This window comes from Ammospiza nelsoni, chromosome 5, assembly GCF_027579445.1.
Source record: "Ammospiza nelsoni isolate bAmmNel1 chromosome 5, bAmmNel1.pri, whole genome shotgun sequence".
Lineage (NCBI taxonomy): Eukaryota > Metazoa > Chordata > Aves > Passeriformes > Passerellidae > Ammospiza > Ammospiza nelsoni.
The window spans coordinates 36,981,030-37,008,486 of record NC_080637.1 but is presented as its reverse complement, the minus strand read 5'-3'; the positions used below and the strand labels follow the sequence as shown (position 1 = coordinate 37,008,486).

The window sequence follows — 27,457 nt, the reverse complement described above, 5'->3', positions numbered from 1 at the left end:
TGTGTGTGGTTTTGGATGGTTTTGATACTTCTCTTTCACATGTGCTTCCCAGCAGGATTTGAAAAGGCTGGTGCATTGTCTGCCTGTCTGTCACTTCAGATGGTGCTTGATGAAGAAAGAAGAGATGGAGAGTAAAAGAATGAGAGAGAATATGTTGGGGTGTTACAGTTAGAAAATCTTGCTCACTGGGAGCTGGGATAAAGTAATGGTTATGGTCGACTGGAAAACAAAAGCTTTTTTAAAATAAATTTTGGGGTTTGAAGTTTGTTCAGCCCTTTGGAAGGCAGGGAAGGGAGGACTTCTCATCTGGATGGACTTCTCACTTTGGAAGGCTGTAGTTTGGGCACACATTGGCTCCTGAGAGACTCTAACATGGTCTTTCATGAGCATTTGGATCCCTGGATACTGGATTTTTTTTGGTGGCGCACCTCTTTTGTGGGGGGTGAGACAGGGGAGAGAAGAAATTAAATTCTCTCCTGAGGAGAGAATCCCCAATGAAAATGTCATGAAAAGTTCTTGTAATAATAGCAGCTTTTTACCTCTTGGATTACATTATTCTAGAAATTGAAGTAGCAATGTGCAGATGATGTGCTAGAACTAAGGGAGTTGACCAGACATTATGATTTTTCAAGCTGGAGCATTTCCAGATATTGTATAACACTTCTTTATGTCCTCCCACCCAGAAATATATTGAGACTTATGGGAGGAAGAAGTTTGGCAGTTTTCAATGTTCTTGGAAGATCCACTGCGACAGAAAGTTTTGAAATATTTAAGTGCCTTATTGATGCATTGTCTGTATCAATATCCACATTCAGCATAAAGAAAGATATTACTAGAAGAGTGTTATTCATGTCTGTAGGTTTGGAGGGCATCTATTGTATTGCCTGAGACAGAAGCTTTGTCTCCACACAAGAACTTGGCAGTGAAAGATCCTACATGCCATGCAGAGTGCTGTCCTTCCAAACGGTCACAGTAAGCTGGAAATGTACTGGAATTGCTCATGGCTTTCACCAGGCGCTGCTTTTGTGTCCACTCTGTGTGTGGTCCTGATGCAGAAACAGGGTTCAACTTCACATGAATGAAGGTGAAGGACCAAGAGAAAAAAAAATCAACTGAAGCACAGTGACTTATCCAAACACCCTCACTTATAACTGGATGCCATTCACAGTTTAGGGAGTTTTCATTTCTAGATTAAATGAATGCAGTGACAGAGAAGTGAGAGGCCTGAAGGTCTCGGAAGCAACCAGACTGCATAGATGTGGGAGACAGGTTATTTTTATCTGAACTTTGATGGTTTTCATCTCTGTTCTATATGAGGAAGCTGGAAATAGTCCTTTTTTTTTGGTACTTGTACAATCTGTAATAGTGTTGTGGCCTGAGAGCTGCCTGCTCTTTCTCCAGTGGAGTGGAATTGAGCTCAGAATCAGGAGGAACTATGGGCACATGGGATTCAAAATGCAATCCCACACAGTAAAAGTGGTATCAGGAGTACTTGAGCTGGGGAGGATGAAAAATATTCAGTATAGGTGACTCTTTATGTACTAATTTAGAAAGTAACTTCTCTTTTCATTGTTTTCCTCTAGAGAAGACTGGGTTCACAGATGGGGATCACTATGGCTTGGTGCAATCAGATGAATGTATTTATTGCAGTGCTAAAAATTCCCTTAGTCACAAGATTCTTCCATTTATTGCATGGAGATGCTACTCTCAACCTTGGTACCTCGGTAACCTGGCACCACCCCTGTCTCCCCCCAGGGGCCAAATTCATAATTGAACTGAGAGACATGTCCCAGAGCAGCCTGATGTAAAACTGCAGGTCAAACACAGTGATGTATAAGTAACCTGTACTGCAAATATAATTGTAAACATAGAATACTTGGTAAATCTTGCACACGAAATCTTGAATGATTTTGTTCTGAGCTATTCATCTGTTGAGGGTGGGGGAAATATCTGACAGGCTGGGCTAACATTTATATTGCAGCATCTCTTTTAGTAAAGGAAGAATCAGCCTTTTATTCCTAAAAATGAATGCTGTCTCCTATGTGCTGCAAACTAGAAAGAATCATTTCATGCATTTAAGTTTTCTTCTGTTTCCCACAGTCTTCCTGGTTTGTTATATGCAGTCTATTAATGTGTCTCTGCTCTTGCTTGGCAAAGTAATCCTGAACACTGCAAGTGATAAGCTTTAAACTATTTTAATGATCATCATCTGTCCAAGTAGTTTCAGTCCAAAAACAACTCCCCCCCTTCAGAAGAAACCCACAGCTGATGTTTTAATGCAGTTTTGTTGCAGTTCTGAAGGGACATCTTAAGGAACAAAGAAACTTCGTGGTCAATAAATGGATTTAGGAGGCTGGTAAGTACACTGGCATCCTGCTAAGTTTTTGGTTTGCCTTATAAACACCACCAGTGACCACCTTCTGCTGGTATGTCACATGCATATTTCATCAGGGACAACACTTCTAATTCCATGTACAAGTAACCTGCTCTATTTTAAAAGAGAAGTATGCAGGCAGATGTAACTAGTCTTGAAAGGAAAGTGCCAGCAGTAAATATGCCATGTAGAACTTAAACTGGAAATAGAAGCTGCAGAGTGTGCCTCAGTGCAGCATTGCGTGCCACTCCTTCTGTAGATTACAGTCACAAAAGGTCTCTAGCGAGCATAATCTGCCTGGTAGTGGCAGCAGTGGCAATTCATTCTCCCATGGTCCCCTTTGTGCATAATCATCAACAAGATCGCCTGACATGTCAAAGATCTCCTAACTCTGGTTTCACCACAAAAATGCTCTCTGGAGAATTCCCTTAATGCAAAGTTTCCACTGAATGCTGCAAATGTTGCCTTTCATTGCTGTGAGAATCTTTGGAAAGACACCAGCCCAAATGACAAATAAAATAAAATAAAAATAAAAAAATCAGCCTATTGTAAAGATAGCCAGTGCAGAGTTCTTTGCCTTTAGCTTGCCCAAAGCCCTAGTTGCACAGAAAAACATCTCCCCCAGCAAACTCAATGGCGTGTTCACTCCGACACATACATGATAATTGGAGTACTTCTTACTGGTGGCTGCTTTACTGTAGGTGAATTTTGGACATCCAGAGCATCCAATTTTTTTTATTAGATTTAATTTATATTTCTTCCCACACTGCTTTGTGTGGAGAATGTAATTAAAAGATGCTGGAATGGGTCCGCTGTGTTTATTTCAGTATTGATTTTTTCCTAAGTAAGCTAATAATGTAAATTAAAAAATAAGTGGCATTTGGAATCACAAGGAAAATGATAAGGCTGTTTATTTTCTGAATAGCTGTAATACCTCTGAAAGAGATGAGTTGTCATAAGCAGTAGACAAACAGTAGCTTTCCCTGGCATTTTGGGAAGGCTTCTTCTGAAGCCTCCTGGATTGGGATGAGTTCTCTTGTCCATATCAGCACCTGGTTGTAAAGAAATATATATACCATAGTGGCTTGACAGGTCTGACACAGGAATTCAGTTCCGGGTTTTCCTGAAGTCACAAAGCAAGTCCTCTATGTTTCCCCTCTGCTGTTAGCAAGCTTCTGCTCGTCAACAGCAAGCTCTTGAATAAGGGAATCTTCAGCAGGATGATGCACAGCGTTGCGTGTATTTGTCCTTGTGCTGATTAGTCCAGCCCTGAGTGTAAGTTTTAGTGTCAGTCCCTTGGGCAAACTGGTGATGAAGCTCTAAGAGAATGTTTAAGCTAAGTAATAGGAATACATTTGAAATGGTGCTGTTCACAGAGTCGGGGCTAATGCTGGCAATGGCAGTAGCTTAGAACATAATCTGTGTATTAAATAGATGTGTAAAGTGGATTTGGAAATATTCATGGGGGCAAGGGGCTGGGGGAACCTCTTGGGTCTTTGATTCCAATCCTCCCTTATCACAGGCCCAGTGTCGTATAATCCCTCTCATAAACTTGTGTAATCTCTTTGCTGTGCTTCTCTCAGGTTCTAGAGGAGAGCCTTGAACTATCGTTCATCTCAGTTCAAGTATCTGCTTTGAACAGAGGATGAAATCTGAATGTCACAGTTGTCTGAGTATCCTAAAAGCTGTTGCACTGGTGGCTTTTCTCTTTCTTACATTTGCTTTCTCTGCTCAATTGAGCTGTCACTTCTGCATTCCTGGAGACAAGTTTAAATGGAATTTTAATGTATTAAAAAATGGAAGTAAGCTACATATAGTTATTTACCTATCTTTCAAAAAACCTTCAACAAGATTCTGGGTAACTGTTTGACCCATGCAATTTTTTTGCACTGTGGAGCCAAAAGATAGGTCTGAAAAAATATGTGAACTAGTGTTGTCTGGGGTGATATGCTTGGTTCCTCAGGGTTCAGGTAAGCCTAGCTGTCTACAGTTGCAATGAATAATTCACAGTCTCTAAATTTAGCTTTGATCTATGTGATTGTGTTGTGAACTTGAAACATACTCACATACATCAGGCTCAGGAGTTTCAGCAGTCTTACCCTTCCCTCTCTCATAAAAACACCCTTCTGACCTGAAATTCTTCTTCAAGTACTTCTTATGGTATTCTTTCAGCTGTACCATAGTGTGAAGGTGCATTGATTTAGGTATCTAAAGTATTTATTTTTAAAAAAATATTGAGACTTTTCAGAGGGTCATGTGAGACCATGGAGGAGCTGCAAGGACACTGTCCTCTCTGGCCTAGGAAAAGAGTAAAGATGAGATACTGCTTCTATTTTATACATTGTTCAGTGATTTAACTATAGAAAGATGTAAATATTTCTCTGAAGAGGAGCTGATCTAATTTTATTAGAAGGTAGATTTTTAAAATTAGAGTCAGTATATGCTCCTTGCCATTTCCCTGGAATCTCAGTGATGCAGGGGAGGAAGCTTTGATCTCAAAGTCAAACCAGGTTTGAAAGAAAAAAATATCTTTCATTAGACCAGTAATTCAGTTGGAAAAATCAGATGATTTTCCAGGCACATGTGCCCTTCAGATACAAATATAAAAGTCACAGAAACTGCACAGGGAGTGTAGGCTGGCATAAAAATCCTGATGAGGTTGCAAGATGAGGAGAAAAGATACATGACAGTGGTGGCTGGACCAGGGGACCATGGAGTGGTATTCAGCACTGGAGCAGAAGGAAGATCTCTTACTTTTGGAGATGGAAAACAGGAAAGTGGTGGTGATTTATGCCAAAGGACAAGGGCTTGAAGGTCCTGAAATGTGGAGCGAGGTGGAAAGATAAAGAGATTGAGACTAACAAGCTGAGCAAACAGCCTGGGACAAGCAGCCAGGTAGCAGGTGAGGTGAAGCTGAATCTGGGGCCTGGAAGAGCAGAGGCATATCAGCTCTGGAAAGAGAGCTGCATATGGCAATATAGAATCATTATTATTAGAGATATAGGACATGGATATACAAATAAGGTAAGAACAGGTTGCTCAGTAGAAGAGAGGAAGGAAGCCTGGGATCCAGCAGTGAACCTGAGGAACAGAGCTGGGGCTGAGGAGGAAGGGAAGGACAGGAGGAGAAAGTACCAGGGTAGGGACAAATTGGAGTTGGAAATGCACAAAGGGTCAAACTCTTGACATCTGAGGGTGGGGAGGAAAGATCTGTACTTCCTAGAGGATTTTCAAGGTAGAACCAGGGAGCTGGAGACTGCTGAGCCTTGGGACTGTGTGCTCTGCCATGAGTCAGTTAAATATTCCTGCTGTTGGCTACCCTGCTGGTGCAAGTGGCAGAGAGGTTTTCTCTGTGGGATTGCAACTGTGGCAGTTCTGTAGGAAACCACAGGCTGAAGTTTCTATGTTCATGATTTGCTTTTATTAAGCCTAGATTGCTCCACAAAGCCTGCTCCACTGGAAGCTCATCATTAGGACTGTCTTACCAAGCAACTAAGGGTTAGGCAATGCCACAGTCTGGACATCCTCTTCCTTATGGTTTTGCTTTCCCATAACTACGCTGCAATCATGAAGCAAAGGTACTAGTTAGTATCAAATCTATTTTTTTACTGTGGTGCAGGTATGAAAAACTAACCCAGTGCTACTTGAATAGGGTATGGAAGGAAAAGCTTCCAGTCAAATGAGTCCTGTTAATCAGCAGTTTGAGGACTTTGCATACACTTTTGAGTAGCTAGAAAATGGTTCCATCCCTTCAATTTTTAAAAAGTAGTTTGTAATTTTCATTCCAGCGCTGGCAGTAGGAGTCTTATTATGTTGTACAGGAAAGAGACAGGCCTGGAAAACTAGTGAGTAATTCCAGAATGTTTTGATTAGCTTCAGGATAACAAAAAGAGGTTACATGAGTTAGTGAAAAGGCTTCTCTAGTGAAATCTGGGATGGGCTCTATGACAAATCTTAATGGATAAGTCAAGCCTCAAAATCTCTTCTGAATTCACCCAAGTGTAATTTTAAATTAGGCCATCAGACTTGTTTTCAGGGAGAGGAAACATAGACATAAATGAGCCTGAGAGCTTAAGTGAGATGGAAATGATACAGATGAAAATGTTTCTGTAATTTTAATGGATGTGAGATTTATGTACTAGGCAAAGTACATTATAATAGAATTTTCATTAATTAATATTAAGAATGTCTCTATTTTCTCCATTTGTCTGCATGGGTGTAAAAGCCTATTAATAATAAATAGTATTATACTGAAGATTTTTTTTTCCAGTTTTGACCCTTTGAGGCAAATGGGAACTTCTCATGATAAATCAAGTGCAGAAAGAAAGATAGTGCCTGTGTAGTATTTCAGGTTGCCAGGTCCCAGAGCCTAATCTTTCCTGTAATGATGTGAACAGCGGGTAGCCTAGAGAAGGGCAACAAAGCAAACAGAGAGGCGTATTTGACACATTATGTAAATTTGAGATTGGCTGAAATGCACGCTACAAAATCTGCATTCTTCTTCCCTTCAGACAGTTTTAGCTCATTTCGGAATATGCTCTTTAATAATAAGAAAGCTCTGAATGTCTTATACCAGACCAGAATACAAGGTGTGAATTCCTCTTTTTCTCGCCTTTGCTTTGACTCAGGGAAGAACATTCATTGCATTTTTGCAGCTGCTATAAATATTTTGCCTGTTTGATTTATAGCAATGTTTAATGAATGAGTGGCAGTGGTTTGCTTATCAAGCCACATAGCCATGCAGACCTTTTCAGTAAGACAAGGGCAAAGTGAGCCTTGCTGTGCCTTTTTATAAAATGATTGCTAGAATATAAATGCCAAGTCTAGTTAAAATAATGCACACAGCTAGCTGTTAAACCAAAAACATTGCTGCAACAGTCACAGCTCAGAAAAATCACAAGTGAAGCAAGCTTCATAAATTCAAGTGAAAGGAAACGGAAGCTTCTGGAGGCAGTGTAATTGCTGTTCAAGGACTTCTGCTGAGTTTCCAAGAGGCAGTAAGATGCAGTGGAATGTATGCTGTGTGTTGGTGTGACATGTTTTACTGAGCTGCTCCATGGGACAACAAAGTCAGATGATTTTGATTTGCCTAGTGGGAAACAACAGTGGTCATTTAGGAAATTAGTAATCTTCTTGGATGGTAGGCAGTTAGGGATGGAGTATGAGGGAATGCCCTGGGAAGCAGATCAGTCCTGTCCCCAGGAATCCCACTGCATGAGGTGTGGTCCTGCTACAAAATTCATGCTCAAGTCTTCTTTCCAGTTACTTGGCAGGGGAAAAAGTTTTCCATGCTGAGCAGGAGAGCATATGCCTAAATCAGGGTCGCTTTGTAAATCAGTTTTGAATTCCTTAGAAAGATATATATCAATTAAATGCAATTAAAATGCAGAATGGTTTTCATTATGATCTGCTTTAAAATGTAGATGTGACTAGGATTTGTTGAGTCAGACATGTATCTGGGTCAAACTGGTGTTAGACTGCTGATTTACCTAACAGCTTCATTAGAGTGACTTACTTTTGTGCCTGGATTTCTAAATATGAAAAGATGCATTAATAACCTTTTTATTTGTGCTCCAGCTGGTAATAAAAAACACAAGGTTTTAAAACTATAACAAATGAGAAAAGAATGAGTGAGCAAACAAGAGAACATTTATGTTCTCACTACTACATACAGACAGTAGCCACTCTCAGCTGTAAATACTGCTGCACTATAAATCTAACATTGGACATTAGCTATAAGCTGTTCTTAGACAGTATATCAATAAATGTATTGCCATACTGGTTTTTTTTCATTCACTTATGACTATGTGTAGAATTGTAACAGCAGCAGTTTAATTGCTAAATTGAATGCCAGATATTGTTAGCAGGAGAGGATATAAATGAGGTAGAACTGTACTGGGGATTTGAAAAGAGTAGACCAAAGGATGAACACAAAAATATTGGCAGGAACTGTTCTAACTGTGGCTTGATGTTGGTTGAGATATTATGGTGGCCAGTTTCCCAATTAGGATGATAAGGTTGGGGTGTTAAATCTTTATATAGACATTAAAAAAAAACACTTTAATGCTGACATTCCACATTATTCCCCAGAGGGAGGATGCTCTACAGATTTTTAGAGACATAAAATTGGCCTTAGTGCCTGATACTTTATGTACCCTGTTTTTGTTTGCCCTTTGATGGTTTATTTAAAATGCTATGTCTGTACCAATTCCTTAATCTTTGGAGACAAATTATGTGAGAGAATATTATTTATGAGTGGTGAAGTAAATTGATAGTATGTTTGCCTTGAGCTTATAGTTTAAATGCCAGTAGTTTGGTTAGTAGATTTTGATGGTATTTGTTTTCTTACTAAGTATATCCTAGTACTTCTTACTAAGTATATCCAGATACAGTGCACTGAAAATGCATCATGCCATAAAAACTTGTGACTTTGCCTTCTTTTTAGTTTTTCTTGAAATGATAGTTTTTTATAGGCAACTGACAGCTAAGGAAGAATAGCAGCTTTGAGAAAAAGAGTTGTGAAGAGGCTGATGGTATGTTTGGTGAGGTATTTGGGTTTATGTAAAAGGCCCATTAATGTTCAAGTTGTGCCACACAGAACATTAAACTACATAGAGAGGGAAGTTCATCACAAGAGCTCATTCTGAAATCACATTATGATTTTAACAGTCTCCTGATAGCCAGATGGAATCAAACAGAGGGAAAAAAATCTATCATGTTGAAATCAGAAATGAGGACAATCTGTCAAATCTAAACAAAAGGAACTCTCTTTAGAGCTGGAAGTTGTATCTAATTCTGTGATTTCATTGCCAAGGTTAGTTGCTACTTTGAGTGAAGCATGCCATGTACTTTACAAATGCAGCTTCTTTTTCTGCATAAGTAACATTCACAGTTGAGTCATATTCTCATTGAATGCCCAAATTTATTGCATTTTTTATGGGATTTTTTTGAGACTTTGGTTTTATATGACTAAGCAGCTATAAAGCTAGATTAAAAAATCAGCATTGCAAGTTAGATAGGACTGATTATAAACAGTATGTGATTTTGGCTCTATTCCCTGTTTGACTGGGTCTCATTCAGTCTCCCTGCAGAGCGAGGGGGATTTCAGAAACTGACAGTTTGAATTCCTGAAAGAATAAAAAAGACTTCTGGAAAATATGACAAGAAAAATTTATGGAAGATTTACAGGAAAAAATACTTTTCTTTCCTGAACCTTGACAGAGACAAAAAGAAGTTAATATAAGCATATTATGTTTATGATGGGAGTATATAATTTTGGTATAACAACTGTTAACTATTTCAGCCTAAGCAATAGCTCTATGAGTCTAAAAATACGTGTGAAGAAAATCTGTAAAATAAAATTTTGTAATGCATAAATATGACGAACTTCTTGCAGTCAGTGAGAGTGGGTGCATGTAATGCATAGATCAGCTTACTTTTTGTGGTCAGAGGGTTGGTATGAGGAAGAAACTGAATCCATTATTTTTTTCAAATAATTTGTTTTATATTCTGAACTATGAAAAGATGAGGCTTTTCTAACAAATGTGAACAGACATCACTGGGTATAATTTTTAAATCTCCAGAGTTTGGACTTTTTTTTATTTATCAAAATGAGTATGGTACTACAAAAAAATACGGCTTTCCATTTAAGTTTTCTGTTGTCCAACAGAATTTACCCAGTTTTGAGGGTTCTGGTTAGCATCAATGATCTGGGAAAGCAAAGAACCTATGAGTGGAAACTCCTCTACTCTTGTTTTGGTCAGAAAAAATAAGTTGTTCAGTAATCTCTTACCTTTTTTAATGAAAGTAGGATTTTGGTTATAATAGTGATCAAGCCATCAGAGTTAGTTTCTTTAGAAAAAAATCATCACAGTCTCTTTTCTTGGATGCTTTATAGTTATATTTTTAGTCTGTGAGTGTGGTGGGGAGTAATACTGATTTTTAAAAATCATTTTAAGTTCTAGCAACACACATGTATTAAATCTCATAATGTGCCTGTGAAGAAATTTATTTAAAGAAATGTTTTGATCTTAGTTTTTTAAAGGCAATTCTGTACCTGCATTAGAGAATATTAAGTGTTGTATTTTCAAGGGCTTATTAAATATTTAGTAATTTTCTTTTTCCATTGTCAAATATGTCAAGGGCAAACCTTCTGTGTCCTGGAATGTAACTCAAACTAAATGATTCTTGAAAGCTGCTACTAAGTGCTCATGATACAAAATATACATTACATTACAGAGAGGGGAGTTGAAAGAGGAGGTGTTGAGAATCCAACCCCAGAACAAGTTGCATCCAGACAAGATACATATATTTTTTGGGGATTTTTTTTTTGGAAAACACTGAAATATCGTGAGAGATTTTATTCAAAACATAAATATGAAGCAAGAAGTTGACTGTGGCAATTAACACTTTGCTGTGCATTAACCTCTTCACTGACTATGACCTGTCCATTTTGGAACATTAAACATTAAATAACTGTGTAGAAATAATTGTCTATTTAGGGGCATGGGATGGACAGAAGAAACATATTTTAAATATGAATTAGGGTCAGTCTGATTTTATGAATATGTATAATGCACCTAAGTGCAAGAGTCAGTTTCCAGCTCCACTATTGCTTTGTTTGGGCTCTATCTAAGCTGTTGAGCCTTAGAATGGCTCAGCAAGGCCCTGGCTCCATCCCAGGACAATGACATGTCTGGGTTTGCTTGAAAAGGAAGCATATATTTGTGGGTCAGATGTGAGCCACAGCTTCCTCAGACCTTGTGCCTTCTCCTACTGGGAAATCCAGACATAGCCTCTGAGCTAAGACTGTTGTCAGGTCATTTGCAGCCACAATTTTTAGTGACCTTAATTTTTCTAGGCACTTAAGGAGCTATGTGCAAGGTAAAACATGACTTTGGACTCGTAAAAGTTCTGCTAATCCACAGACTGCTCAATTTGGTGTTCTAGAATTGGTTGTCAATTTTGAAATTGCTTTAAACTCTGAGCTACTCAGTCCCCCATGAAACACTGAGTTCAAAGTAAGAATCATACCGTTTTCTTTATAATTTCTAACAAGTTATCTGCAGGCACCTCACACTCTAGATTTATGTGCTTCATTGAAAATTGAGGTATATATGATTAATCCACTTACTGTGAATGTTAGTAGAACTTAGCAACAGAGCTTGGCTGGTGATCCTGTCAACTAGACAAGCTGGGAGATGGAATCTCTACTGTCTGAACGTGTGATGCTGACACACAAGAACAAAATTGGGTGCACACTGCCTTCAAACTGTGAGCAGAGGGAATCAGCAATCTCCTGAGAGCTTTAACTGCTTAATGAGGAATGCTCTACATGCTGTGTATTACATACTGAACATTTTTGTAACTTTTAACTGCTCTCTTCTGGAAAAAATGGACTGAACTTTTTATTAATTCAATTTGCGCTAATTTGAATTTCGAACGGTGGCCGCAGAGCGTGCCTACAACCATTCTGTCACTTAGAAAGATGTTCCTTCAGGAGGGAAAAAGGAAACCTAAATGAAGAAAGTTAATTTTATCACATCCATTGAAGCAAACAAGAAGCAATTACTTAAAAAAAAACCAACACCCCCTTTTTAAGAAATGAGGAAAAGATCATGATTAGGTGGATATTATTTGAAAATTTTTCTTCAGCTTTTTTTTGAAGACTGTCAAAAAATGTGCTAGGGCTGCAATGTTTGGTTTTAAAAAGGGGGTGAATAAGATGTTTTGCTTTATACCAAGGCTGAACTTGTCTTGCAACTAGTCAAAACCAAAGTTTTCAGAACTTCTCACAGTGAAAGGCTGCTAATGATTCAAACAGAAAATTGTCTCCTGCTGTAACCTTTCTGAAATAATGATCAGGCTAACTCCTTTTAGATTTTTGTGCTTCATAAAAGTAAAAAGGAAAAAAAAACTAGAAAGTTGTGTGCGTTACCCTGGCTATTGTGGACTGAGGAACTATTGCAGGACTGAGGAATAGAACTTGACTGGGTACATCCACCAGAGAATCTCTGACTTCAAATCTGTACTGGCTTTTTTTGAAATGTGGTGCTTGCTCACATGACAAAAATGGATGTGTTTTTAGAGACTAATTACTTTAGAGAAGCTGGAATTAGGATGAAGGAGAAGGAAAGCATAAAATGGGGATAACACATGACTTCATTTAGTTTCTATCATTGCAGCTGTTTATGAAAAGCTTTTCAACACATTGCCTGATAGGTAATATAATACTAACAAAGCATCTTTGTTAATATAACATTAATCCCTAAGCATTTTTTGTCTGACTGATAAAATGCTCCTGCTTTCATTGGTCCTTGCATTTGCTTCTTGCATGCTCTCTGAATCCTCTAATTATTGCAGTAACAGTGTAGGTCTCGTGTATGAGGCTTCATCTTGCTAGATGCTATGCAAGCTCCCTCCTCATCCTAGGAGCTGGCAGTTTTAAACCAAATACAATGAGAGATAAAAGGAATGTGTGTCTTTGCTCAAAATCAGTGATGGCATGCATTTGCATGGAAAAATGTGTACAACTTATTGTTTTACATTTCTATGAATGCTTATTGCAGGCTTACCAAGAAATCTGTCACCAGATTGATAGTGTTTTCTTGTCTTTGTTCTAACCTCTGGAACATGACTATCTTTAGGATAGATTTTGGGCATGACTGAATGTCTTTTTCCTTTAGGGATAACAAAACACTGAATGTAGGTGCCCAGCTAAAAATTTCAATCTGCCTTGCCAAGTGCAATGTCTGTGCAGTGTCAATGTTAAGCAAAACAGTAATAAATAGCTTGTCAGGCAGTTCTACCTGTAGTTACTCTCGTGGTATTTGGCATTTTTTAGAAGGTTTCTGAGCCTGAATGGACTCTTAAATACAGTCCAGAAAACAGTGGTAATTATTTACATACTGTTGGCTTCACTGCACTGTTGAATGCACAGTTAATCCTTGTCATATCTGAGTTGTTGGTAAATTATTCAGTTCTTGGTAAATTTTACTTTGGTTATGCTGAATGTAGTTTTCTTTTATTTTCAGACAAAAAAAATTTCACAGTTGTCTGAAATCACCAGTGTTGCTGTTGAAGAGGTTGCCCAATATTTTATCTGTCAAAAGTTCCTTCCCAAACTACAGTGCTGACTTAGCTTCAGTGACTCAGCCTCCAAAGATTTGTTTGCTTTTTCCATGCTTGACTGTGTAGAAGGAGTCTGGAGGATGCTCTAGGAGACACCCAAGGGTCATTCTTAGCCCACCAGTGGCTTAGAGTCTGATACACATTCTCTGTCTCTCTTGTGGAGAAGTTTTGCAAAGATCTGCTGAGATTAATTCACTTAGGTTTTATAAATCTGGTTGTATTTGCTGACTGTCACAAGTTGTCCCACACAAGACTGAGGCTTTTTTGTGTATGTTGGTGTCAGGTGCTGTGAGCTATGAGCATGCAGCAAATTTGTACTTAAGGCAAGGGCAGAAAAGCCTGTTCAGTAAAAATCAGGCAGTGTAAGATTGTTTGCTTAGCTTGTGGCTAGAAGTCCAGACTGGATGATAAGTGTTCAGTTCAGTCTCTGAGTCAGTACTTTTTGAAAGGTAACAGATTTAGTGTGTTTGCAATTGTAGGGCATGGTGTAATAACTTTTGTTTCCTTGACTGGGGAAAGGAAGCCATAAATAACCTGCAAATATCTGATATAGGTAGTTATATGGGTTTTTTCATAGATCCATTTCATGAATCTGAATGTAATAAATTTGCCAGACCTGCACTGCAAATTTAAACTTGTTTCCGGAATAAAAGGAATTATCTTTACAGGTTGTGGCGACAATATTTTATTGTCTAACAAGTGTTCTGTGTTAGAAAAATACCAGCATTCAGTATTGTGCAAGCCTGAAGGAGTTCCTGTGATACATAGCACTAAATATGAATCCTAATACTAAATTCAGTCATTGATATCCGAAGTACACAAAATCAGTTTTGCCACAATGCTGTATCTTGGATTGAAGTGGCAGAACAAAGGCATTCCCGCTTATGGCTGTTATTTTGTCTGCCTTGCATCTAGATTTTTCCAACTACATTCAAGATTTCAGTGTGGTAACTAGATACTAGGTATTCTTAACCTGGTTTGGCAACTTTTTGCCTCCTTGGGCCCCTAACACTTTCAAAAGTCTTCATGTTTCCAGAAGGCTTTTTTCCCCAGAATAATATTGGCTATAAAATATTTATTAAGATGCAAATTCAAAACAAAAACTGTTGTTATTTATATACTACACCACTGCTGCTGAATGCTAGCTAAACTGGTTGTAATGTCGTTAAAAATAAGTTGACTATTGTAGCAAAGGAGCAGGTGACCTCAAAACACCTTTTCATTTGGTGTATATTCCTCAGTGTAAGAAAATCTCCTGCTCTAGCTGTTTGGCTCAGTGTTAATTTTTGAGATCCCGTCCTTGATTTTCTCTGTTATTCATCTGTGATGGCTGAATTGAAGATCAGGCAGTCTGTGCTTTTTAAGTCCTAAATAATCTTTTGTGATGGCTGTTTCCAGATTATTTACCTGTATTTTATTAATTCGCATGCCTCTACTAGAACTGAATTTGTTTTTCCCTTTTTGTTTGTATTGCCCTGAATTTGTAACCTGGTTAGCAGGATTGTGGATCCTAAGAATGTGACAAAACTCTGCCACCACAGTGTGTGAGGTTCTGGAAGGGTTGCTTATAGTGTTGCCCAAGAGAATCCGTGATGGATGACTACAAACACAGTAGGCTATGCAACCAACTCTACCTGTAACACAGAAGGCATTTTCTATCAGTCAGTATCCTGTATTTGTGAATCATTGAAAATCTAAAGGAAACCCAGACTTTGGATCTGCTCCTAGATCCCTGTGAGGTGCTCTTCAAGACAGGTGTGAGTTCTGAGCCATAATCTCAAGACTGTTAGGGTCAGCCTCCACGTTTCACTGTGTGAGAGCTGGACGTGTGTAAATACTGCTGTGGTTGGTGTGTATGGGGACTGCTTGAAAGGAACCTTGACAACTGAATCAAGTTCAGACAATTTAGTACAGATTAAAGAAATTGTTGGCACTTTCCTAATGAGTTGCATTTTGTCAAGATTGACAAAATCCATTGCCAAGGCTTTTCCTGCTCCTGGACTCCTGACCTGCATGTGAGAGCTGTCTGCTACTCTTCTCTGGCCTAGATGGAAATTTTTATGTGTATGAATTTGTCTGCCATTTGGGGAAGAATGAGTAAAAGTTTTACTATAAACAGACATCATTTGTGTTAATGTGAAGGCCTGTGTGGTTCTGATGTCTCTTTTTATCTCTTTGTGTTGCAGTTCATCGCTTTTGCCTCTTTATTCTTCATCTTAGTTTCAATCACAACCTTCTGCCTGGAAACACATGAGGCTTTCAACACTATTATAAACAAAACTGAGCAGGTCATCAACGGGACAGAAGCTGTGTTACAGTATGAGATTGAGACAGATCCTGCACTGACATACGTGGAAGGAGTCTGCGTGGTATGGTTTACATTTGAATTTTTAGTACGTGTTATTTTTTCTCCCAACAAACTTGAATTCGTCAAAAACCTCTTGAATATCATTGACTTTGTGGCCATCCTGCCCTTTTACCTAGAAGTGGGCCTGAGTGGGCTCTCCTCCAAAGCTGCTAAGGACGTGCTTGGTTTCCTCAGGGTGGTAAGGTTCGTCAGGATCCTCCGGATTTTCAAGCTCACCCGGCACTTTGTGGGCCTCAGGGTGCTGGGCCACACTCTGCGAGCCAGCACCAATGAATTTCTGCTGCTGATAATATTCCTGGCACTTGGTGTTTTGATATTTGCCACTATGATCTACTACGCAGAGCGGGTGGGAGCCCAGCCTAATGACCCGTCAGCGAGTGAACACACACAGTTCAAAAACATCCCCATCGGCTTCTGGTGGGCTGTAGTCACCATGACCACCCTGGGATATGGGGATATGTATCCACGGACTTGGTCAGGCATGCTGGTGGGAGCCCTGTGTGCCCTGGCGGGAGTGCTCACCATAGCCATGCCCGTGCCTGTGATAGTTAACAATTTTGGGATGTACTACTCCCTGGCCATGGCAAAGCAGAAACTTCCAAGGAAGCGAAAGAAGCACATCCCTCCTGCTCCTCAAGCCAGCTCACCCACCTTCTGCAAGACAGACTTGAACATGGCCTGCAATAGCACGCAGGGTGACATCTGCCTGGGCAAGGACAACCAGCTGATGGAACACAACAGATCATCAGGTAGGACCCCACTGGAAATGCATGTCCTCTGAAAACACTTTATAGACCAGTATGTTTGGTAGGGGTCAGAAAGCAGCCAGTCTTTCTGCCAGGAGAAGATGTAGCTCCCACCCTTCTCCCCTCCAACATTTGCGTGTGTCAGTCTCATAGAGGACAAAAATAGGTATAGTGATGTTCCCAAACCTCTATGTAGCTGGTCTATACAGTTTTGCTTGCTCTGTTGAGAATGCTTTCCTGCTGATGATATCAACCTTTTCTTTTGCCTGTTGTTTGTTGCGTTGTATGGATGTTTCTTGTTTTTCTGCATGACTGTGACTATTTGAGCAGCCACCGTGTCCCACCCTGTTGGACTCCATGGTGTTTTGCCTCAGTGTCTGTCTCTTGTGTCAGCTTTGCCTGTGCCACATCGTGGCCTGTTAAGCAAGATCCTACAAAGAAGCAGTCATTTAAAAGGAGCAGGTGCTTTACATCCAAAGCCCAGCACTCAAAGGAAATAGGAAGAAATTTTCTTTCTAGTTTTCTTTCCATTTGGCATTCTGCTTCCCTGGCTAAAAGATTCTCCTTCATCTGTGTTAGATGAAACATTGCATGATATTTACTATTCATTAAATTATACTTAGCATAGCTGATGTAAATCTTGTCAAGAAAAAAGAAAATGACAGCCCTTAGCACCATCATCGCTATTACAGTTGATTTTTGTGATTTCTATTACCTTATTTGTTAGAGTTCCAAATGATGAATCAGGAGTATTTTTTGCTTTACTCAGTGAAATTGCCTATCAAATGACAGCCTCAGTCCCTCCAAGCCACTGCTCCATGTTCCAAATCTGTTGCAATTAAAAAGTAAATTTTACCTCTCAGTATAATTAAATAGTTTAGCAGCAAGAATATTTTCTTGTTTTTTAAGTTTATTTATTCTTAAGCCAAATACAATCTGTTTAAAAGCTCACATACCAGTCATGAGATTCCAGCTGTAAAGCTGCTAAAGCATAATAAGAACAAAACCATTCACGACTGGTGTAATTCAGTAATTGAAATATAGATTTTAAAAAGAAGAGTCCAGAAAATCCATCTCTGAGCAATATCCTTCTTTGGTCTGTTGCTCTGTTAGTGAAGAGCGTTTCTGTTCAAAGAAGCTCGATTTCACTCTCTGAGTTACTGTTCACAAATTAACACAGTTTTCTGAACATCCTAAATGTATTTAAAAGGATGGAAACACTTGAAAAGACTCAGACTGACAGTAAAATATGGTTAGTTTTTCAGTGCTTTGACTGACAACCTTTGAGGTAGCATCTTTAAATTGTGAATGATAACAGCTTTTTCATGCCATCAGGTCCTACCGAAGGTATTCTGAATGGAGACGGCTCAGTGTGATCACTGTGTCTCTCATTAAGAGACACTTTTTTTGTGTCTACAGCTTTATTTACAAGGGGTTGTAATCCTTGAAGTTAGAGAGAAAGCAGACATGCAAGAAGGAGCCATTTTAAAGTGTTATCTTCCTTTTCAGTAGTACCACAACTCACATCATGCACTGTAGCTTTATTTCTAGTAGAGAATGTTATTAGAGTCACTATGAATTATGTGCAAAACTTAAAGGCTGAATTCTGCCCTTTGCATTCCCAGTTCAGAAAAAAACCATGTGCAGGTTTACATGCAAAGGTAAAGCTGAAGTTATGTGCTGTACTGAGAAGAGATTTTTTTCCTGAAGTGTGGCCTGAATTTGAAACAGTAGATAATTTTAAAAGAGAGTCCTTTGGGAGTGACAAATCAGGAGAGGTACAAGTTTTGCCGTTTTACAAAATAAAGTACAGAGACCAAGGCAGCGTTTAATGTTGGGTACTTATGATGACAAGCAGTGCAAGTGTAATAAATATGGAAATGAAAGCTAAGTGTGTTAATAAACAGTGTATAGTGCCAAATATTGAAAATATAGTCCTTCTGGGTGAGGGCTTGTCTTTAAAACATTAAACTATATATTTTAAACAAAAATGCCTAACATGACTGACCTCTTGTTTAGCAAAAATGATAGCCAAAATAATAGATACCTGTTTGAAATATATCCAAGGCTGACTGTATTCTGACAAGTTACAGCCCAGAGTAGGTGAATAACTGAGCCCTGGTTTGATTATTTCTTCATGTTAGTTTAGTCTAATTTTATTCAAATTTTAGAAGAAGAACAGGAAAGTCAAAAGATCATTTATTCTTGAACAAAACGTATATCTTTTGCCATTTTGTACTGATTAATGATGAATTGCAATCTTGTTTTCTTCTAATGATTTACTTTATATCTACTTTTTGAGTGATGGGAATATCTGGCATTCAGCGTAAGCTCTTTGTGATGTCTCATTTCCTCATTCATTATTGTCTGTAAATGGGCATGGTGCTTTAACCAGTGTTATCAGGTGAAGACAGTGCAGGAAGTGAGCAGCCACTCTCACCTGGTGAAAGGCTCCCTCCCATCAGACGTTCTAGTACAAGAGACAAAAACAGAAGAGGGGGAACATGTTTCCTACTGACAACAGGTGATTACACGTGTGCTACTGATGGAGGGATCAGGAAAGGTATGGACTTCTTTCATTAGATCATAAAAGGTTACTCAGCAATGTGCTTGTGAAAAACAATCTTAGAGTAAATGATGTGCACAATGCTCTAAGAGGAAAGACTGTACTCACAATGTACCTTTTTTTCTTTACTCCTAGTCATTCTTTTCCTTTTAGAAACACTCATCCCCTTTAGTCTTCAAAAAATGTGCTTGATGTTGGACACTCATTTCACTTGTGTCTTCATTTGCCCGTAATCTCTAGTAGAAAAGCCTGCAATTCAGATCTTGCTCATTCAACCACTCATCACTCAATATAACTTGTCATTCTAAAAGACAAATTAATCATATTATAACTGTAGTCTGCTCTTTATAAAATTTACAGCTGAATAAACTTCTAAGGTTGACATGTCAGAAGTAAGCAACATTTCTGAACACAAAAAAGCATATCCTGAGATGCTAGTTAGATTTCTTTCAAACAAAATTTTGAGCTGATAATGCCAAAAACTATTTTTTCCCTTGGCAATACTAACCACTGATACTAAAATATTACTGTCTACCCCATCCATAATTCAGCTATGTAGTAAAACAATGCTTAACCCTTCAAGGTGTTAAAAAGGCCTTTCTAGTTATTTAGCCTCTTCAAATCTGATTACTTCCTGCTCAGTAGGATGGGAGTTTGCAAAACTGTTTTGTGCTTGAATCTCCGACGTGACTGATTATTTCTACCCCAGCAGGCCATATCTGGCTGTGGCTGCAAACCTAAGATCAGGACAGAGCCCTAAGATCAGCATGCCAGTGGTAATATTCCCATTTCCTTAAATAGGAACTGCTTTTGTTTCTTGGCAAATTATATTCCTCTGACCTTGGATCATTCAGACAGATTTTGCATTCCTGAGTGCTGAAGTGTAGTTGTTCACCTCAGAGTTCATCTGAAGTAGCCATGTGGCACTGGACAAACATTTTTGCCTGAGATTTTTCTGGCTTTTTTTTATTTTTCCCAAACTTGCTTGGTGTATAGCAAACATAGCTGTCCCAGCCAGCCATATATCTAAGGGAGTTCTCTTGGGTTGTTCTGCCAATGCTCTTTTTGCACTTCAGAGCATAAGCTCAATAGTTTAAACCTGTGAAGGCAGATGTGCAACCAGTTCCACGTGTATGGCATTTGCAGAGTATGACTCTATGCTCGGGCATTTTATGTACTCCTGTATTTAATGTTTAGCTTAAATGAAAAATCATTGCAAGCATGTTTTTGCACGAATTTACTACATTTTTCACTGAGCATATATTTCACTGTCTTCTCAACAACTAGGATTATTTAAAATATCTATAATGCTAAGAGTCTTTGAGGAGGTCAAGAACACCTGGATAAGGTAGAGTACCGTGGCATCTTGCATGATCAGCTTTTTGACTTCACTCAGCAAGTTATGGTAGTAACCATGACTAGAGCAGATCAGAAATAATAAAAGAAGTTACCCATCAGCTACTAAAGACGTATTTATATAACGGTAAAACCTATTTTGTCCTGGAACATTTTGATTTGTAAATCTAGATTTAAAATAAATTTTTTTGGTAATTTTTTTTAGGTTTTGTAGTTTTTACTAGAAAAACTGGGGCTTGAGTTCAGAATGGGTAGTTTTTTGATGAGAAATATGCTCTTTGCCTGGCTCTGATGATAATCTTAATTGGGGCTGAAATGTTTTAGTCATTGGCTTTGGAGTGTATTTTATACAGAGTGGAGAAGCTAGCCCATAAGCAGAAAATATCTTCAAATAATATACAAATAGGTTTGAATGCTTGAATGTCATTCACACATCAAGTCTACTACTTTCACATTTTATTTTTACCCTTTCCTTCTTTCCTTCTTTTGGTACATTCTTCTTGTTTGGTTTGTTCCTCGGTTGATTCTTGGTTGTTCAATTATATTTTATTCTGAGCTTTTTGCATCTCCATCTCCAAGATGATACTGATTCAGACCTGATCCATTAATATACCTGAAAAGTACTGATTTTGGATCAAGCATCTCTCACTATTCATCTTGTGTATCTGGTTTTCATTTTTTAGGAGTTTCTACTTTCTTTATAATCATTACCATCTTCTTCTCTCAGTTCTTTCCTTTTATCATTAGAAGAGTAGCAAGAAAATAATCTTAAAAACTACTTTCCTATTTTTATGCAAAAAATCTACCTGATTATTTTGATTTTTTTAATAAGCTTTATGTTTACAGGGAGTTTAAATATATACACTAGCATTGTGCTTCTCTTTAATTCCCTTTTCAAACAAAATTCTTTCTAGTCTGTTTAAATACTGATAAAAACTCAGAAACTGGAGGCTGTTTCAGAAATGTATCTGAATTCTGTGTAGTATCACAGTCTAGCCTGCCCTTGCCATCTGGAGGGAACATTGCACAATGTTTTAGTAGACATGAGGTTATACATTTGCGTTAAGTATAGCTTTACAGTGTGCAGATTTCAGGGTAAGAAATATGTTAATTGTCGTAAAGGGAGAGCTTAAGATATGATTTTTCCTAAAGATGCCATTAACTGTCTGTTACCTAGAGACCTGGAATTTGAGCCAGTAACTGTTTCAGTCAGAAAGAAAAAAAAAATTTCTGACATTCCATGTGGTATTTAGCTTTACCGTCATTGGTATTTTAAGGTTTCTGGGGAAAAAAGTCTCATTATTTCCCTATAAGCAATTTTGACCTGAATACTTTAACCTGGCAAATGCTTAAATGCATACTTGTCTTCAAGGAAATAAGTAGTACCACTGAAATCAGTGAGACTTCTCATGGTTGCACTGAAGCATGTACCCATGTACTTCAGGAGCAAGGTCCTGCCTGGCTCAACCTTTGTTGTATTTCCTTGCTGATATCTTCAGGCTGACGAGCAGATCTGTTTCCTAACAAAAGGGGTTATTCAGCAGCTGCTGAAAATACTTGAATATGAAGATAGTGATGCAGTGAAAGCAATGCTTTTTTTTGGTTTACAGCATTGCCTCTACGCAGTGAAAACAATCCACACTAGCAAAAAGTAGGTAGCTAGAGCTCACAGTGTATGTGAACAGAAATATCTGCAAGTGCAATGTTCCCTTCAAATTGTGAAGCATTATGTGGTTGCCTCATTTAATGATTAATAATTTACTACTTGCTTGTATGAATTAATACTGTTGATTTTGTTCAAATCATCTGGAAAAGAAGCACAAATTCAATGTTTTAAGTTTGCCATTCAGGAGGCATTTACAAATACGTCAAGCTCTGCTGTCTTATTAGACTTCTAAATTAGAAGCAAAGCCTAAGAGTTAATATTTTTGAAGATAAAGCTTCTTATATTATCATTCAATCCTCTGCAGAACTGATTTACACATACTGTATAAAATTTATCTGGTTTCTGGTTTATTTATTTTAAAGAAAAAATTGTACTATATTAGGAATTGAATGTAGCAGACATTATGTAATTTTGACAGTTCCTGCAGTCTGTCTTAATGGGTTTTTGATTATGCTTAGCCAGATAGCTCAGTCACCCTGGTGGGATCCCTTATCTTGCTCTCTGTGACACCCTGCTGAAGCCCACAGTGTGATACTAAGTGCAAGATGGGATGTGGAAGGGCAGGTCAGACCTCTTGTGTGGTGGTCTGTTTAATTTTTTTGGGTAAAAGTGGATGCATTAATTTGTAAATAATTTTATTTATTAGTTTCCTTTGGTAGTAATGTGTCTCAGCACTGAGTTCTTTTGCAGGCAGATTCCCTCTGAGTCCCTGATAGCTCCTTGGATTACATTACATTGTACTGTTTGTCTTTGTCTATTTTTTGGCTGAATTCAACTGATGTCTGTGCATTTTCTCATACAAGGCTATGAAAAATCCCGAAGCCTAAACAACATAGCTGGCTTGACAGGCAATGCTCTGCGACTGTCTCCAGTAACATCACCCTACAGCTCACCTTGTCCTCTAAGGCGCTCTCGGTCTCCCATCCCTTCCATCTTGTAAACCAGATGGCGTCAATCGGCTACATAACATTAAATCAAATACTGTTTACCACATCTTGGAAATAAATGTAGCATTAAGCATAGGCTCCACAAATATGGTCTAAATCCTGCATGATACAACTGTCAGTAGTAAGAAAAGCCACTTGGGTACCTGAAGATTTTTGTCTTGGCTTTTAAAGATTACTTCAGGTAGCATTTCTCCTTTTATCTACTATATTGTCCTACTTTCCTGTGGCAATAAAAGGACAGTTAGTGGATGCTGTTTTCCATATATTCAATAAATAAGCATATTTTCAGGGAGATTTACTTAAAATAATGTGCTTCCAAGTAATTATCAGTCACTCCATTGAACCTCCATTTCTTGTGACTCTAATCCATTCTGAAGATGTCTGCTCTGAAGGGTCTGCTCATTTGCATGGACCATCCTGTCTCCATCACCTGACAAGCAGTGTTGCGGATCGTGGAGACCACAGAGGGCTCTGGATGTGTGTTCTCACATTGTTACCATCCTGCTGAAATGAAAGCACTGATAAACTGGTCTGCATGTGGGATTGTTTTTCTGTGTTTAACCTTTTCTTTTATTTTTTAACTATCTACTTGTTTATAAACGACTTTATTTTGTGATTAACTTATTTTGGTACTGGATTGCTGTATCAGAGTTCTGAATGTCTCCGGTTGTTTGCACACAGATAACTGCAAAGAGGTTGTCATTACTGGTTACACGCAAGCAGAAGCCAGATCTCTTTCTTAATGGCTTGGGGAAGGCACAAAACATGCAAGAAAGGTAAACGCCATCCAGACTTGCAATTTTAAGCTAGCAAGTGCTGCTTGGTACTGTAGTATTTTCTCTACTCCAGGGTTCTTCAACATTTTCAGAAGCTAGTACCAAGTAAAATTGAAACAATTTTTGGGGGCTTTTTTTTACCATTGTGAGAGGGTAGTAGTTCTCAAGTCGGGTTTTTGACCAGCCTTATACCTCTGGCTAGTGGGCTTCAAAAATTTCTTCAGTCAATGTTTTTTGAGGTGATTTGTCCTATGTGTTGTTTGTCTGTCTGTTTTGCAACCTGTGTCCTTGTAGTCTCCATCTGTCTCCATAAAAAGCACAGAGATTCTGTTAAAATGCCCCCTTCTTTTAAGTTGAACTAAGAACACTTTTTTCTCCTTTTCTCTTTTTTCCATATGCACTATACATCCATGTATAGATAGAAATATACATATTTTTCAAGTGCAGTTAGTATCATCTAGACTAACGCGTGTGCACTCCTAAGGTTTTTTGAGCGGCTTTTCAGCACTGACCGGTTGCCTATTGCATCAATCTTCCTCCCAGCAACCAGCAGTCATTACAATTTTGAAGCTGTGTCTCCTCTAGTGGCTTTTTCATTCAATACTAACCTCTGTTTATGCAACAGGACAAATGCAATGGCAAATTTGAGGTTCTGGGCTGGTGAGGAAAAATTACCCTTAAACTGTAGAGTTTTAGAAGACCATAATGACTGAAATCTTCTTAAGTGATCCTTGAAATTGTTGAATAATACCTGACTGTCATGTTTTACTTTTTTGTTAGGAAAAGAAATTAAATTTATTGTTGACCATGTAACATGTTCTTCTGTATATAGCCAATCCCAATAGCATGACCTGCATGTCAGAATTCTTGTACAATAATGTAGTTATCAAAGTATACATTTCTGATATTTAGAGATGTACATTGATTTACTTTTGGTAAAATATTGTCAATAGAGAGATAATTGCAAACAGCTTTTAGCAAATGAATTAATATAATATCTGGTGCTGCTGTTATATTAACTACAGTGTTGTACAGAATTTATCATGGATTTTTGACTGCTGAAAAAGGGACAATGGAATTTAGCCATACCAAGGACTGTACTGGAAAGAGACTACTGCTGCTGAATGGGCCCTGATAAACGACTCACACCTTGAGGAGGTCACTGAGACTTTGCGTGCGAAGCAGAGCTTGTTAAAGAAGATGAAAGACCGCTCGTAATTACTGCTGCCAGAGGAAGGGGTGACTAGTCACTGTTGATGAGTCAGTGTAAATAAAACGTGTGTGCATGGAAAATCAGTTTTTATCTATATCAAGGAAAGCTGAATTCATGTCATCATTGCTAAGGTTCCATGCAAAGACCCCCACCCCTGTGTTTATTATTCCTGGTTCCTGCAGTAAGCTGTGCTGTGGATCATACAAAGACACACGCTTAATAATGATAGTGATGTAAACTACATCTGTCTTGACTTCTGTCATACTAATGGCATATATTGCAAAAGTCACAAATTTGAACAGAATAGGTTTGCATAAGTCCTTGCTTTCTCAGTTTGCCATGACCTAAATTGTTATGAATTGTAGTGTACATGCCAAGTCCTAAGTTTACTTTTCACTTTGATAACAAAAATGTGACTGCAGACAAACATCACTGACTTTGTTCACAGCACACAGTCTTCTTTCATTGTTACCTCAAACTATAAGTATTATCAGAAATAAAATTCTGGCAGCAAGAATATTTTGTGTTTTTTTTTTAATTCAAAGTGTTGCAAACCCAACATAATAAGTATAAAAATTGTATTAAAATTATATTCTACAAATGTATATTTTGCATAAAATATATATATTCTTTGATAAGTTATTTTCTGTGATTTTTGTGGTAAATGGATCTAGTCTATTCTATGTTTATGAGACATTGTAGTGCTACGATGTGGTAATTATGTTCTCTCCATCCTATTCAGTGGGAAATTCTCCAGAATCTGTTTTGTCACCCTGGTGTCCCAATTGTAGGGACCTGTCCCAGTTGTGAAACTCTGTATCGTGGAACTTCTGTGAACATGTCAAGGTGCATGCACAATCCTGGTGGAAACCAGTGGAAATGTAATACCTGAATTGGAGAATAAAAGGCAAAAGACCTGGGGAGGAATTTGGAACATATCTTCTGAACTGGCTCATGAGCTTTCTTTAGCTGTATCGGTCCCCTACCTGCTAGTGGCCATCCCAGTTCTCCATCCAGCCTCCTGGAATGCCTGAAGAGCTGATTCAAATGCTAGCATAAGGTGGCTTCTGCAACAATTGAAAATTTATCAGCTTGTTAATGACCCTGTGCCTCATGTGAAAGTTTCTGTCAGGCTGGGTATTTTAAGTTTTGATGGGAGTTTTGTTGCATCCTGGTGTGAAGTCAAACCTAAAAAAAGGAGGTGATAAATGGTTGCTTAAAGCTTCTAATATACTGTATTTGTGGCAACCAGAAATCCCCAAATACACAAGCAGATTGTCTGAGAGCAGCGAGGTAGCTAGTACAGTTTTACATATGATCTGAGAGGCTGTAACACAGTGTTTTGGCATATGTGCTGTAATGTAAGAAAAGTTCCAGAAAACAGGATCAGAAAACAGGTGTTCAATTTTAGAAAATGTGCTATGATATGTCAGGAAAGCTCACTGTGCTGTTTGCCCGTGAATTAAGAGTTGCCTGTGATGTGATTGTGAGCAGTATCCAAGGGAAGAAGAGGTGTAGTGGTCAGGCAGCACAAGGCTCACAGCCAGCCCCAGTCACCCAGGGTGATGTCTGCCCCAAGACCTAGAGAGAGGTGTCTGGTTTCCCTCAGTGCTACACAGGGACAGTGATGATCCCCACATGGGATGCAGACAATGGAGTGCATTTTGTTGGTCAAGACTGTAGAAAACACTGATGGCCACATGGTGTCTGACATCTACTGTCTGGATGGTAAGGAGCCTGGATGGATCTCCACCAACACTGGACTTTGAGTCCAGAATATCCTGGACTCAGTATTATTTTTCTGCTAGAGAGCCAAGCCCATGTTTAAATGCTTTCTTTTAAAACACACCTGGAGGACAAGCTGATGGTGAGTCTGGTAACTGTTCATGTGTTTTGAAACTACAACCCAACTCTGACTATTCTAAGAGGAAAAAGGTGCCTTCACCACCAGCCCCTTCCTGTTCCTCACCTGTGTCTGGGCACCGGAAGGGGTGAAAGGGCATTTTTATGAGAGGTGGGACACCAAGGTTTAACTTTCTCAGGCTGAGGAGGTCTTTAAACCTAAACCTCACTCTTCAGGGTACTGCAGTGTCTCAGATACGATGTTAAGATTGGGCTGCACATTCTCATTCACTTCTGGTTTCGGCCATCTTTTAAAGGAAAGCAGATGAATGATGAGAAGCAAAATTGCACCAGGAGAGAGGAGTTTTGGTGCTAGCAGGAAGATTCTGTGTGGGTATTCTGGGGATCAAATACCCACCAAAGGATGCTTGTGGCCATCTCTAGGCTTGACTTAGGAGTCTGAAAACTTACTC

General features: G+C 38.6%; 1 protein-coding gene across 9 annotated transcripts in view; it reads left to right on the top strand.

The window, feature by feature from the left end:
• The window catches only part of KCNC2 (potassium voltage-gated channel subfamily C member 2), a 144,390-nt gene that overhangs the window by 75,064 nt on the left and 41,869 nt on the right, over positions 1-27,457 (top strand). Inside the window, exons 3-6 of one of the 9 annotated variants that reach the window (XM_059471566.1) lie at positions 15,691-16,621; positions 19,014-19,181; positions 23,835-23,929; positions 24,955-26,080. In XM_059471566.1, coding sequence (XP_059327549.1) covers positions 15,691-16,621; positions 19,014-19,181; positions 23,835-23,896 — 1,161 coding nt within the window. In that variant the 3' untranslated portion in view covers positions 23,897-23,929; positions 24,955-26,080. Of the gene's footprint in view, positions 1-15,690; positions 16,622-16,948; positions 19,182-23,009; positions 26,081-27,457 lie in introns of those variants that run through there. The other 8 variants (XM_059471571.1, XR_009418454.1, XM_059471567.1 and 5 more) reach the window with 8 other exon arrangements.